We start from the raw sequence: 15,836 nt of genomic DNA on the forward strand, positions 1-15,836 counted from the left end.
TAAATAAAAATGAGTTTTCCAAATAATTTAAAAACAGAGAACAGGAGTTATTATTCATCTATGATTTTTTTTAGACTTCAGGTCTTCACATTAGAGTGCTAACAACTGAAATATCACTAGACATAAAACACAGTTTCTCCTGTGGGAGGACAATCTGTTTCAGAGAGCTAACAGAGCTTTATAGCTAAGACCATAGCCAGTGATACACTGCTTATTACTGTAGCTGCCTGGCTGGACAGGTTCACAGTAAGGGGTCAGCATGTATTCCTATTGCGATGTATGGCCTCTGGCAGCATTTATAGGAAGAGCTCTTCTTATGTGTGTTATAACAATAAAACAGTACGGACAGAAAGATTTCCCCATAGACTTTTCTGAGTTATCTAATGATGGATAAATATCTGACCACAGATAAATGAAAAGACTGATTCTTGTAAAAGAATAAAGCACCTAAACCTAGGTTTAAGCATTCAGGTATGATAACACCAACGAATAGAATTATTGGTTGTAATAATACCCAACCTACTTTTGTTGACCTGCTGGCAGCTGCATGCTTGGTAATCCAGTTTCATGACAAAGGATCTTCATTTCCAAGCTGGGTCATTTCATCTTAAACCTGCTTGACCAAAAATTCTATGTTCCAAAGTTTGGATATGGATGCATAGTTATATTTATATAGAGATATTTAAATATATTTTGTGTAACAAATACTTTTGAAGGTATTTACAAATGGTTGTTTCACAATAACTGAGAACTTAATTTTGATCTAATTATATTTTTTGTACGTAAGTATAGCAATTTTCCCTTTAAAGAGGTGCATATATTTAACTTAATTATTTTCTCACTTATAATTAGAGTACCATCTGGAAAGTCCACAATTTTAGTTCTGTAATATTTTTTTAAATTGTTTGGCTTGTCATCTTTGCTCAATCCAGAATTAAAGTTGAATAAATGAAAAAACAAAATCGGAAATGGTTGAGCAGAAGGCCCACGCTGACTTGACATGAATCATCCAACTGGGAGTCACTAACCTAGAATAAGATGGCAAGTGTCTTGACTTTGTGTTATAACGCCCAAGCCCGCTAAGCTCCACATCCACGGGACGGTAATCGTTCCATTAGCGCGTGAACGTGTTTGGTGTTGGATTTGTCTTCGTAGCGTGATCACGCCAAACCAACCGGTTTTACCCCCATTATTTTTAATTCGCCAACTACATATCCCATTGGATCTGCGCTCACACGCATTTTACGCACAAGAGACAGAGTGGGTCGGGTCTGTGTTTACTTCCGGACTCCGATTTAGACTCCGTTCAGAAAGCAGCAGCTCCAGTGAAGGTTCAGGCTGGCAGCGCAGTGGCCATACAAGGCTTCATGACAGAGGTTACCGGTCTGACCAGCGACATCCCCGTGGTCAAGTCTAACGCGGCGCTACTGAACACTGGACACACCGCGACGCAAGACAGACTCGAACTGCCGCTCTCCTCTCCTCATCTTGCCTTCGTGCTCAAAGTCACTCAATGCTTCAATCCCGCTACCAGCTAACAGACTGATCCGACAGTGTTCCTGCCGCTTCATGATCCGAGCTAACTGGGGGATCAAAACAAGAACAATCGCTTGAAGTTCAAGCGGCGTTTGCGTTTGACCGGCCGGGATCCATCGACTGGGAGAGACGCGGGCCCCGTGGGGAAAGAGCAACAGGACTCGGGGGACCAGTCAGCTAGTGTAGCGAGGGTGGTGGCTGGATAAACTAGGGGGTTGCCTCCAGCTCCTGGTGGATTTATCCCCTACCAGCTAACATTAGCTAAGCTAGCCACAAACAGCACCATGGATTGGTTAATGGGGTGAGTACAGACAGCTAACTTGCATAGCTATAGCATCCTCTCTTATATGACAGGTCAGCTGCGCAGTCTTTCTGATGCTGCCTGCAAATTCACTTCTCTGCAGCTGATACCACTGGAGTCGGCGTTATGCAGGTGCACTGTCGTGTTCAACAGTGTTAAATTCTCGCTTTAATCTGTGTGTAAACGGTTGGCGTGTTGCTTAGCTTAGCTTCGCTCCGACGAGGCTAGCAAAGCTGGCAACGGTTAACCGGCCTCATGATAGCGTTACCCAGGGCCAGGTGGTATTTTTCGGCATCTCTTCGGGCCGCAGATTACTAGCCAAGGATGGCAGCTCCCGGAGTAGGTCGTGATAATATTGCTATACATGGCAGTTTACTGGACGGTGACCTCATCGCTGAGGTGATGGACTTTAGGTTAGCGGCTTGTCAGCGCTGCTAACGCGGCTATGAGCGGTTTCCCTTATTTCCCAGCGCAAGGTGCGCTGGTCGCTTTGACGGAGGGGAACCGCTGCTAGCAGTCGTGCTAACTTATCTAATGTGCAACCTTTGAGGCACAGCAGAGGTTCTGGTGTCAGAGAGAAAGCTCACCGCTGGAGAATGTGTGTGCACCGTGCACATCTTGAAGCACAGCGTGTATGTTTTTGTCAGCGAAGTGAAGCGCGCAGGGATTTCTAGGGCTTTTGTGTAGTTTTCTGCCTTGATGTAGCGGTTGACACCTGACAGAGGTTGGTGATGCTGTGTAAGCTGCGTTATTTTTAGCTCGAGGCTGCACAAGTCATGAGTTTTGAGTGAAAGCTCGTGATAAGGACTGCATTTACCAGCCTCGGTGACGATACCTGCTATACAACCAAAGTTCAAAGCCACGATCGGTGTGCTCGGGCTTAACATTTGAAATCAGTGGAAGCGACGGAGTAACTTTCCAAACCCTGACAGCCCAGAGCATTGTTGTAGACTTCAGATTTGCTATGCAAACTCTTAAGACACTGGATTGTCTGGTCTCGTTTGTCTCCAATCAAAGTAGGGCGTCAAGGTGCGTTTGCAAGTTGAAATCCAAACCTGAAATGTGAAATAAAAACTCGAGGTGTCATCATATACACAAATGGCTCGGACTTAAACATTGATCAGGTTATTGTTTTTGCTTACAGTTGATCATTGTTGGCTTGCTGCAGCACTTTAAAAGCACATCAGGGATGAGGAAGGGTGGAGGCCCGTTGTTAGGGGAGTTTCTACATGTCTGCTCAGTCTTTTCTGGTAGATAACAATGCTGTGAGTCTGTTCCCTGAGCTTAATGTAGGCTGACTGTTAGCTCTGTAAAGATAGTTAACTTGTTGTCCAAGACAGTCTGCTCATAGTCATAATCTCAGGCTTTATCAATTGTGCCCACACACGCGTTCCAGTAACTTAAAAAACAACAACAAAGAAAACCGGGTTGCTTGTTAGACATCACGCGGTATTGGTAAATAACACATTTGCTCCTGAGTGGCCTGTTTGATATTTTATGTAGGTTTTCCATGCAGGGTCTGCTTTGCATAAAGATCATTTGACTGCTTTGGTAGACACAGGTTTCTTGTAGTCATTGTTTAACTTGTGTTTTTCCCCTCCCTATGACACTGGTTTTCCTGGTTTCACTAACTGGCTCTTGCAGTAACTTGTCTTAAATAACATCAGCTCTCTGTTATAAATTCTTTTTAATAGGTCCTTAATTTCTCTTCCCTTTTTTCCCCAAAGCCATGAAATAATCATTTTTTGCCCGGACGGTGCTTTCAGACCTGAACTATTTTGCACAGCGATCTGATGTAGCTTTGTTTTAGAAGAAATGAGGAAAGTAAAGGCCTACATATAAAAGAAAAGACCTCTGCCTGTCTGTGGATGTTACTGAATGTATTTGGTGGTAGTCCATGTTCTCCAAAACAACAACAAAGCAGATTGACTTTGTGATAGAAGGTCATGCCTAATATCCAGTGATGGCATTTGGTCATGTTGAGAGTATGTGTTTACCTGCATGTTAAAGGAGCTCTTTGGGTAGAGTGCAAATATGCAGTTAAGGTGAGCGTTTGCGATCTAAATGCATTGGAGGCCAGCAGGGACGTGTCCAGTGTGCGTCATCAACAGTATGGAGTCCATGAATGAGTTAACCAAGCGTGTAATCACTCTGAATACAAACCTGGGGTGAAGGACACCCCTGCCAAGACCAATGGAAGAAGGAATTGAGGAGAGTGTGAGCATAAGGATGATGGAAGAAGGAGATCTAGTGAAAAAGAGTGGCTGATTTGGAGAGAGGAGGAAAAAACTGGATGATTAAAATATTAAGCGATACCTCTTTATTTTTAGTTAATTAACCAGTTAATGGGGAGGGTGGAAGGTGAAAGGTTGCGTTTGATAAAATGGTTGATTGTGGGACAGTTAAAAGAAATTATAAGGTGGGGGAAGGGAGAGTGTAGTTCATAGGAAAGATGAAGCTCTGCAGGGAATCAAATTGAGACAGATGAGAAGCCTGTGAGTGGTTGTAATGGTGAATAAAGGATAAGATCTAGAGACAACAACATATTATGATGGGAGACATACTCACAAGAACCAACCGCTGGTTTTAGCTGAGGCTACCACCTCTTGGTATGGTGATACATACACGTAGCGCTTTTTAGCCTGAATCTGTTTGTTAACTAGCTGCACTCTATCTGTGTACTGGGATATTTTAGACGGAGCGCATTATTTCAGAGCTGAATGACCTCATCTGTCCCTATTCAGAGTCAGACAGGATGTTAAATCACTGGAGAGATGTGCGACGCCTAAATGTGTCTTTTCCTGCTGGGTGAAATGGGTAGGCTTTGACAGATGTTTAATCCCCTTGCTTTTGAGTGATGGGTTGGTAATGCTGAACGAAGAGCGAGCGAATGGAAAGTACAGCGTCTAAGTGGAGCACTGCTTCAGGCTGCCCGATCGGAGCAAGAGTCAGACTCGTACACTTAAAAAAGAACCGTATCACCTTTGGCTAGGTGTATGGGTAGTGTATCAATATCCAGCACTATGGGAGTAATGCAAGTCATATGATAGGTTCTGGCTGCTTGTGTCTTTTTATTTTATAGATCTCAAATTTCGTCAGGTTCATATAAAAGTATTTGAATGAGAAAATTGATTATATAAAGTAATGTCTTTCTGCTATTTAGTGTATAACGTGCGATGCAGTATAAATATAACAGCACTAAGGCAGGATTCACACAGATGCTTTGCTGGCACAGTCATCATAGCAACAATAACCAATGATCACAAGGCATGGCAGCCAAGCTTCAGTCCGACTTTTCCTAAATTTTGATACCGCACCCACCTCGCACTCTAAGGGTATTTTTATGACGCAGTCTGGAGGATTTGAATAAATGCGACTTGATTGGCTGACGCCTTTGCTGGCATTACAAAGTCAAACTTGTCTAAACTTCAAACATGAGCAAAACAACAGATCAGCACTCGTGAGAAGCAGGAGCACTGAAGGCTGAATCTGTGTGAATGCTGCCGAACTAACAGCCAAAATGACCATGAAGTCAAACTGACGTCTAAAACGGTTGAACAAAGTCTGAACAAGCTTTCTGTACAGTTCCTGATTTCTGTTATGACTTCACCCTCTGTGATGTTTTTAGCCACGTTTCTTGTAGGAAGATGTTAAGCTCTAACACGATTAAGCTGTTTACCTTCCTATCATCGGAATAAGGTGTTACGGTGCTTCTTGTGGCATTGTACTGAAAAATGTCAAACTTCAGGTGTGACTTGAGTCAGATTGAAATGGTTTAGTTACTATCTTTTTTAAAACTGTTTAAAATATAAAAAGAGAGTGACACTGTCAGATGATGGTAGATCGAGAAGGGGAATTCACATGAACTACTTATAGGTTGGACGTTGTCAGCAGTGGTAAACGTCTGTCTATTTGTAAAGCTCGCTTGCCACTGTGGCTCATTTCCAAAATAAGAGGCGTCTTTCTGTGTCTCTTAGTAGGTTTTTCTTTTTTTGTTGGGTTTTTTGTTTTGGGTGATAATGCAATTTCTTAATAATTTTATCAACTGTGGCCTGAATGCACAGTTTCTCATGAGTCCATGCTGCTTTTTAGGTTTAAAAGTAGTGAGTGGGGGCATTGAAGAGGTGGGCACGTGTCAGTTTCTAAGACTAATCATTTTAGTGGCCGGGAATACGTGTCTGTTGCAGTGTTGGATTATATTAATGGAGTAGCAGTGAATTGGATGACTGTATATCCAGGAGAGACTTAAAAAAAATTATATATATATAAATTTTTTTTTTTTTTTTTGGTCCCCGTGGTAATCGGAGCACTAGGTGCGGTGACTCCCAAGCTAGGCGAGTGGCTCCAGCAGATCCCGGGAATAACATCAGAGATCTCTGTCCAGAAGAGCGCAGTCCTGGGAACAGCTAAGATACTGCGCAGGACCCTCAAGCTCCCAGGCCTCTAGTAGAGGACCCGAGCTTGAAGGATAAAACTGCCCACAGGGGCGTGCTGGGTGTTGTTGTTTATATATATATAATTTTTTTCCCCTGTATATTGTGTTTCTGTATATATAGTAGGGCTGCCACGATTAGTCGACTAGTCACGATTACGTCGACTATCAAAATCGTGGACGACTGATTTAATAGTCGACACGTCGTTTGAAGCTTTGTAAGATCCCAAAAGACGCAGGAATAAGTAGTAGGATTTAAGAGTGTAATAACGGACTGAAACAGAAGATGGCAGCACTGCATGTACAAGGATGCCAGCTGCCGTTAAACCCCGAAGAAGAAGAAGTAGCTCTGTCTCAGAATTCATAGCGCAGCCCAGCTCAGTTTCCAACAATGGCGGCAGCTAGTTAGTTTTAATATTACTCTTATTATTCTTTCTTGGTCACAAAATAAACGTTTAACATATTTTCAGGCGAGAATGTAGCTGTGTAAACCTCAAATATCTGCTCAGTTTATTAAGACACCACATATTTTCAAAAGCGCTCCGACGTTTTCGGAGACGTCTGTTACCCACTAGCTCGATAGCTAGCTGGGGGCTAGGCTCACTAGAGCCGTGAGAACACCGGACTCCCGGCAAATCGTCTTCAAACCCACCGCTGTCTTTCACTACTCAGGTTAAACATATATAAGTCACTTAGATAACTTAAAAGTTTTATTGTTTGGCTTTTGTTAGTGTTTTATTTGTTCCTGAGTAAATCGGTTTGGCTGAGATTAAAGTTATAGTTTTTACACAGCTGAATAAACGTCAAGCAGACAGCTGATTATCAGAAGTGTGAGATGCTCCAGAATTTACTCCGGTGTCCTGTTATATTTTAGATAGCAAGGAGTTTATTAAACTTCACCGAAACAATCTGCAAATTTCATTAAAATTTAATAAACTATTATCTTGTCTTTATTTTTAGTTAGCACATACCTTAAACACTTAAAGCTGTAAGCAAATGATCGTTATATAAGAGCAGATGCTGCTGGTGCAATAAGCTGTATGTTTTATGTCCAATGGATGATGATCTGATTAGTCGACTATCAAAATAATCGTTTGTGGCAGCCCTAATGTATAGGCATGAAACTTTAGTTTTCTTTATCAAATATTAGTTTCTTGGGCGGGGGGATAGTTTGCATAAAACTATTGTAGCTAAATCAGCTGCAAGATTTCATCAGTTTAAATGAAGTCATCTCTTAATTTGAGCGTCAGTTACAATATAACGGAAGTTCAAACGTGTCGAATAAACCAGTCGCCATGTGTTAGTCCTTATACAGCAGACTATGTTTTAAAACGTTTCTAGTTTGTCTGCAAATACACCGTTTAAGAACAAAAAAAGTGTGTGTATTTTAGAAAACATGCACCATGATCAGCGTTAAATCTCTTAACTCTGTGTGCTTATCACCTGACCTGTTCATGTGGTCACGAACCGACGCTTACAAAACCTTGTGGTAGAGTATCTTGGTACGGTGTCAGTACTTTCATTCTTAGCCTGCATGTTTGACTAATATCCCTTTTTACGCTTTCCACTTGCTCTGTGTGTATCTTCCCAATGGGGATTTTGTGCACTTCAACCCTGTCCTCAAGTAACCTCACCGCCTTATTTCCATCTCTGCCGCGGTGCAGGCATACACATGTAAAAACACGCGCGCACGTTCTCAGCCCAGGTGGCTGCTTCCGCTGCTTGCACCACAGATGCAGTTCTGATAATAGACTGCGACAGATGAGCAGACATCATCTTAATGCAGTCACCTGCTTTTAAGGGTGGAAACTAACAACCCTGTCACTGAGTTCCTAGTATTGAGTCTGACTTTGCTGCCTAGTGTCAGGTTTTGAATCATGTGTGCTGTTCCTTTTGTACACCGTTTGCTTACTAGGTCTAACCTGAGAGCGGTACGCGTCAGTTCCCACAAGTTCTTAGTGTCTGTCTGTGGAGCTGTTTACTGTGCAATACATAAATCAAACAAGAGCTTCTGTTGGCTCTCTGCAGACAGCATGTAAGAGCCTTGCTCTATTAAGAATCAATGTAACGTGTCTGGCACTGAAGTTGCTTTACTACTGCACACCCACGGCAACCCAAGCCAAGGTTTTTAAGACCACGTAACGTAGCTAAATCTGCTTTAGTGTTTAACACATTACGCCCGTGGTGTTTGTTGCAAATCCTGTATCCCAACACGTAGTTTCTCCACAGCTCCTAACATGGAGCACAAATGACACCGTGGTTAATGTCAGTTGAAAACCAACCAAAACCAACATCCTGTGACTGTATGTTTATGGTTTAATAAGAAATGTTTCTGAGTTTCTGGTAATTTGGTCAGTTTAGAACTAATCTGTCCTAGAGCTTGCACAGGAGATCTGAATGTCCCAGTCTTTAGGAGTCTAACTTTCCAAGTGTTTATGTGTAAAAGCAAAAAAACAAACAAACAAAATACCTGAAAGCAAAATAACAAGTACTCTCTTACTGCCTTCCCGAACTAAGAGGTACTGCTAATCAAATTCTCTCAGTGAATGTGACCATCTTTTACCCCAAGGTCAGACCAAGCGATGTTCAGAGAAGTCGGGGGAAAAAAAGTGGCATACCTGTGAGACTTGACAGGCCTCAGTTACCAGGTTAAATTATAAGGACTGAACTAGTATAGCTTTTATTTTAGAAGGGTGGCCTCTTTCTAAAAAGAGCATCCTGGCAAGTCATGCATATGCAAGCTGGATCTGGACCACAACCACAAGATTCAAGAACAGTGTCTTTTGGACAGATTAGAACAAAGTGGAGATGTCTGGCCATAATGCTCATATTAGGCAAAAACTAAACTCAACATATCAGCACAAATGCCTCAAAGCAACTGTGAAGCATGGTGGTGGAGAGGTGATGGTATGGGCTTGTTTTGCAAGACTGAGTTCCTCTGTATACCGAACTATAAAGTCCACCAGCTAAAGCTCGGTCATGCAATACGATGAGGACCCCCAAGCACAGCTGCAGATCTACTGTAGAATGGCTGAAACGAAAAGAATCAAGGCATTGCAATGATTGAAATGTTATTGGAGCTTCAGTGAGCAATATGAGAGCGTTAATAACAACATACAAAAAAGTGATTGCTTCAAGATATCGCTATTAAAGGTGATTAAACAAGCTGCTTACTCAGGGTGGGAACTTTGTTTCCAAAGCACCAGATTATTATATCAATATTTAATATTAATCAGTACTAATTTCTAATTTTCCAATAATTGTTTTATGCGCCTCGCATTAATTATGCGCTGCTTTAGTGACACGAGGGCCCATTCCCGGGGTTCAACGTCAGGCTTGAGGTTATGTGCCTCCGTTTCTGAGGTTTGTTTACTCCCCACAAAGGACACTGTAGTCACTTTCAACCCTTTAACACACTCTGTCTTCTACTCCCTCCCTCCCCTCTTACTCGCTCTTGCTCTCTGGACACTGACATGCAGAGACGTTTTCGTGCTTGACTGCTGCCTGAGCTGGACTGTTCAGCCACATAGAGCAACGCAGCCTTGGTAATGTTTTTGAGAAATGTTTTAAACTAATAAAAGCCAGTGGAGGGGTAGGAGGAACGCCTAGATGCTGAGTAATGTTGTACAAGCGCTATCATGCTTTTTTTTGTGGGCTTGCCTCGTGTGGGGAAAGAGAAAGGAAAACAGTGTAAGGGCAAAGCAGAGCTGGAGGGGCAGAGTCAAAACAAACAAGTCCTCATCTTGCCTCTGATATCGGCTCCCTTCTTCAAGGCTGTACCATTATTTTTTTGCAACAGCGGTGCCAGGTCCCTCCTATTCCTCTGACACACCATCAGAGCCGAGCTGTTATAGTTCAGAGTTGTCAATGACATCAAGTTTCACAGAAAGCTGACACCTAGAGCACGCAGGTAGGGATGGGTATCGTTTAGGTTTTATCCGATACCGGTGCCAAACCGGTACTTTTGAAACGGTGCCGGTGCTTAAACTGTGCTCAAACCGGTGCTTAAAGAATGGAAAACACAAAATTGGTCCAAAAACCTCTCATGTTCAGCTGTTTTTTTTGTAAAAAGATAACAATGTTAGCCTTTTCTGCAGCTATGGGGCATATATGGTATCACTCTTGGCTGGAAGCAGTGCTTAAACAATGGAAAAAACACAAACTTTGTCCAAAAACCTCTCATGTTCAGCTGTTTTTTTGTAAAAAGATAACAATGTTAGCCTTTTCTGCAGCTATGGGGCATATATGGTATCACTCTTGGCTGGAAGCAGTGCTTAAACAATGGAAAAAACACAAACTTTGTCCAAAAACCTCTCATGTTCAGCTGTTTTTTTGTAAAAAGATAACAATGTTAGCCTTTTCTGCAGCTATGGGGCATATATGGTATCACTCTTGGCTGGAAGCAGTGCTTTAACAATGGAAAAAACACAAACTTTGTCCAAAAACCTCTCATGTTTAGCTGTTTTCCACTTTTTCTTTGGTCATTTTAGCCTTTTTGGCCAGGGTGAAGGGAGTATCTGCCATCAAACAAGAAGACAGCTGCATGTAGCTACGATGGTGTTTGCTAGTTCACCTTACATGCATTAATGTAATAACGTGGTTAGCCTACTCTACATAAATTACACACGAACAACATTAAGCTCCTCACGCAGAGAAGAACGGCTGCTGCTGCATCATCATCCTCATCATTTCTGCTACACTGGCAGGGCTAGGGGCCAGGACTCTACTCTTCGGGTTTTTGGGGGATGTTGCTAACTCCAGGTCCGATAACAGGCACCACACCCGCAGTAGATGTGCACGGTGTGAGGTCTCGCAGCAAGCTATCAAATACGGCGCATTTTTCGGCTTTTAAAAAAACGCTATGCGTCGCCAGGTGTTTCATCAGATTTGAGGTGTTACCTCCTTTGACAGTATCACAGTATCAGCTTAAAGCACTTGTTGCAGCTGCTGAGTTTGCATATTTTGCTGTGAAGTACAGCCAGACTTTTGACCGCTTCACCTTGGGCATTTTTAATCTGTAGCTCTGCTCTAAAAGAACGTACGTACCTGGACCCGCCTACTATCCTCGGAAACGTAAAATGATTGGCTAGAATTCAAAGTGTATGACATCTCAGGGAAAAAAAAGCACCGAAATGTGCGCTGCTTTTCGGTATGGTTACTACTGTTGATGGCACCGGATACCGGTACCCATCCTTACATGCAGGATTAACAGTAGTCGTAGAGATGAGATGCAGGTGTTCTGCACTTATAAGATGATCATTTTCACACTGGTTAAAATTGTGGGCGATCATTTTTAAGAACCACCCTAAACCAGTTGGTGTCCAATTAAATCTTAAATGAGGTTTCTGTATCTTAGCGTTCCAGGATATCAGTGTGCATCATTGAGGGTGATATAAAGGCACTATTGAAAGTGAATGAATGAATCTGATACCAGGATGACTCTGCAGTTTGCCTTTCACTGAATATGCATAAGTGGATAAATGAAGAATCCAAATGCATGCACGGTTGTATTAAGCACTTTCACGAGCACTTGAGATGGAAACTCTCGCTAAGTGTGGTAGCTTTTGTTTTTCTTCTCCCCTTTTGCCAATATATTTGAGTGAAGATGAGCTTTCAAAAGCCTCAGGGCAGTGCATGCTCTGAGTGCACTGCAACTAAATACTGCGATAGATTGAAAGGCTGCAAATGAAACCCAGCGCTGAGTACCTGGAGCTGGATGCGCATGTGAAGCTTCTCCACCCACTCACATGGGTCCTGACCTGTTCAAAAGCTTGAACAGACTGTGTTTCACAGTGTCAACTGCACTGGTTGGTAACATTTAACCAGCGTATAACACTGATTTAAGAGGCCATATGTTTCGATGTGTTTACAGTCTGTAAAATGAATTTGTTGCTGCTTTGAATGTGGAGATGTTCTCAGCTAGGCTGCACTGTTCAGCTTCTGGCATGGTTGTGTGTATGTGTGTGTGTTTTGCCTCTGTTTCACTTGGCAGGGGAGTGGCACCACGCTGCGACTGTGTTTACTCTTTCGTAACGCTCCGGGCAGCTCTGCCCAGCACACACCACTGGCGCTGCCAACAAATGGAGAGAGGGAGACGAGGAAAAACACTGGCAGCAGGCAGGAACCGTCATAGCTGATCAGCTGCTCTCTCACTCTCACCCCTTCCACCTCTTGGTATTGGTCACATCAGGACATTTTCCTCTCACATGCTTAATTACAGAGCTGACTTCAGCACGCAGATCCCAAACTTGACTCGCTCTTCTTGTAGCTGAACTGCCTGCCACAGGCCTCGGAGCAGCTACTGTTCTGTCAGAGAGCATCGCAGTCACGGGCCGCTGTTGGCTACAACTGTCTTAAGATCATCTGAAATAAGTTGAACATCCTGCAGCAGATTTTTAGTAGTTGTTGTTGTTGCTATCCACCCACACTGAATGCCGCAAAGAACAGTTCTGCTGCAAGTTTGGCTATAAGATGCATTTAATGTCATCTTTCTTATTTAAGAAGATATATTCTTTGTCTCTACATGTTTCTTTTCTGTTTATTGGGTTAAATATAATTCTGTTTTTCTAAATTAGAATGTCAGAGATTAATCATATGACCGTTTTGTTCATAAACTAATTAAAATGCCACAATTTCAATAGGCACGCACATGTTCTGTGTGAGCGTACAAGTCTCATTACACTACTGAGTCACAGAGAAGTTCTGAATCTATTAATAAGCCTCAGAGAACTTGAGCTACTGATACATGTCCACTTGTTCAATGCCATAAACTATATATACGAGATGGATGTAGCCCCACTGCAATGTCACCTGGTGACTTGTGAATCTTTGAGATGAGTGTTTTGGCCATGACTGCCTTGTCTTTTTGAAAGCGGGCGCCTCCAACGAGGGTTATATCTGTCTGGGAAACCAAAGGCTGTTGTATACTCATAGAATAGTATGCTTTAGAGCAGGTCTGTCCTGTAGCATTCCCTGGTTTATTGGTATTTTTGATTGCAGTGGGGACCAGAATTGGCTTTGTTTTATTCGGTAAGACTTGAATCTACCTAGGGCTGCCACAAACGATTATATTGATAGTCGATTATTTTTGCGATTAGTCGACTAATCAGATCATGCATCAATTGGACGTAAAACGTACAGCTTATTGCACCAGCAGCATCTGCTCTTATATAACTATCATTAGATTACAGCTTTAAGTGTTTAAGGTATGCGCTAACTAAAAATAAAGACAAGATGATAGTTTATTCAATTTTAATTAAATGTGCAGATTGTTTCGGTGGAGTTTAATAAACTCAGCCGATTTACTCAGGAACAAATAAAATACTGAAAAAAGCCAAACAATAACATTTTGAAGTTATCTAAGTGACTTATATATCATGTTTAACCTGAGTAGTGAAAGACGGTGGTGGGTTTGAAAACGATCTGCCGTGAGTCCGGTGTTCTCACGGGTTAGTTAGCCTTGCCCCCGGCTAGCTATCGAGCTAGTGGGTAACAGACGTCTCCGAAAACGTCGGAGCGCTTTTGAAAATATGTGGTGTCTTGATAAACTGAGCAGATATTTGAGGTTTACACAGCTACATTCTCCCCTGAAAATATGTTAAACGTTTATTTTGTGACCCAGAAAGAATAATAAGAGTAATATTAAAACTAACTAGCTGCCGCCATTGTTGGAAACTAAGCTGGGCCGCGCTATGAATTCTGGGACACAGCTTCTTCTTCTTCGGGGTTTAACGGCAGCTGGCATCCTTGTACATGCAGTGCTGCCATCTTCTGTTTCAGTCCGTTATTACACTCTTAAATCCTACTACTTATTCCTGCGTCTTTTGTGATCTTAGAAAGCTTCAAACGACGCGTCAACTATTAAATCAGTCGTCGACGATTTTGATAGTCGACTAATCGTGGCAGCCCTAAATCTACCAACTGAAGCCATAAAGTCACGAGTAAAGTGTTTCCTGAGGTCATGGCCAAACTGAGGAATGTAGACTTGCAGAATGCTCTGTTAGATATGGCACAGGAAACCTGACATACATAGTTATCATCTGAAGCAAAACTTTCTGAGTCTTTCCAGAGGTTGAATAGCTAGATAAGAAACCAAAAAGATTAACAATATAATTTCCAAGATCTGGCTAATAAGAGTTGAAGGAAAGGAAATATAAAGGAAATATGAATTAAATACACCAGAGGAAAAGGAGGACAGAGGTAGATGATAAGGAGGAGAACAGCATGAGACTTTTTTTGTGAAGTGAGGGAAGGAGGAATGTGATAGAGACGCCTAGGCAATTGGTTGAGATATTCAGATAAATGGGAAGCGGCAACGTGGGGCAGGGAGGTAGATTAGAAACAGCAGGGCTCTTAAATAGAGGACGAAGAAGGAGATTTAACAGCAGGGGCCAGGCTGCAAATGACAGAAGGAGAAATGCAGTTTGGAACTCTGTGCAGGTCAGAGATGGGGAGAAATGCACCAGAAGGACTGAGAAGTCAAAATGCATAGTAGGAGCCTTAACCTCCTGCTTTGATTCCCAAAACTGTGAAGACCAAGATTTGAGTGTTTCTGCAGCAGAACTCTAGCTTCTCATTCAGCTAATCGGGTTTCATTTGTCTTGGAGGAGGAAGACTTTAATTCTGGCTGATTTTTATTTATTTTTTATGTGGTCGGCACCCTCGGGCGAGGTTTCAGCTGAGCAGTTAGCTGCTAAATCTGTACAGAGCCGGTGGGCTACTGGCGTTGATGTAAGCTAGCTAGGTTTGTCCTTGGTGGCTGAAGCTAGACCGCTAGGCTGGTTTGAACTATAATTGGATTAGAGATCTCCGTGTTGCATCAGGCAGGGTAAGCCGAGTAAACACACACTCACTCGCGCACTCTCCCTCTTTCTCCAAAGCACACATGCCCGCCTCAGGGAATCATCTCAAGGCTGTACTCCTCTGCTGCACATGTTTTTTTTCTCCAACACTTTCGTCTTTCCTCAGCATCCCACTATTTGTGTTTTATCCCCCCTTAATCAGTGGCCCGTCCACTCCCACTGGCTGTAAAGGTGTATGCGGATGTGTGTTCTTGTGTATGTGCCCATTGGTGCCTGGCACAGGAAGGATGTGGATGTTTCCAGTGCCACGGATACCAACCTAAAATGGGATTACATGGGTTACAGTGAGCTTGTGGTGGGACAATAAATCACAAAAACAAACTAATGTGAGATCTCATAGGAACATGGCAGATGTGAATATAAAGCTGCCCTAAATGGAGAAGGAAGTGAGAAAGCTAATCTTAACTTTTCTTGCTTTTTCTTTCCTTTTTTTTTATTTTTGTAAAGACAAACTTCCTGTTTGGCAGTTTGGACAGGAAATAAAAGATGATGTCATGTGCCTCTCAACCAAATGGTGTTCAAAGACTTAATCTCTAATCGGTGTCTTGGACTTTTCCAAGAACTGATTTCTTTAAACTCAGTTAGATGTTAACTGGAAACAGTTTGGCGCCTTATTCCATTTGTCTGTCCCGCTTGGTGGCTCGCCCAGATCATAAAAGTGTCACATTTGAATAAACGAGTAAAGGAAATGTAACTTATCAGTAAA

General features: G+C 42.5%; 1 protein-coding gene across 1 annotated transcript in view; it reads left to right on the forward strand.

Annotated features, from left to right (window-relative positions):
- Positions 1–1,140: 1,140 nt before the first annotated feature.
- mob2a (MOB kinase activator 2a) overlaps positions 1,141–15,836 on the forward strand; it is a 62,382-nt gene continuing 47,686 nt past the window's right edge. The window contains exon 1 of the mRNA XM_085166597.1: positions 1,141–1,837. Within this exon, the coding sequence (XP_085022723.1) occupies positions 1,821–1,837 (17 nt within the window). The 5' untranslated portion in view covers positions 1,141–1,820. The remainder of the gene's footprint in view (positions 1,838–15,836) is intronic.

Source organism: Neolamprologus multifasciatus, chromosome 7, assembly GCF_963576455.1.
Source record: "Neolamprologus multifasciatus chromosome 7, fNeoMul1.2, whole genome shotgun sequence".
In the NCBI taxonomy this organism is placed as follows: domain Eukaryota; kingdom Metazoa; phylum Chordata; class Actinopteri; order Cichliformes; family Cichlidae; genus Neolamprologus; species Neolamprologus multifasciatus.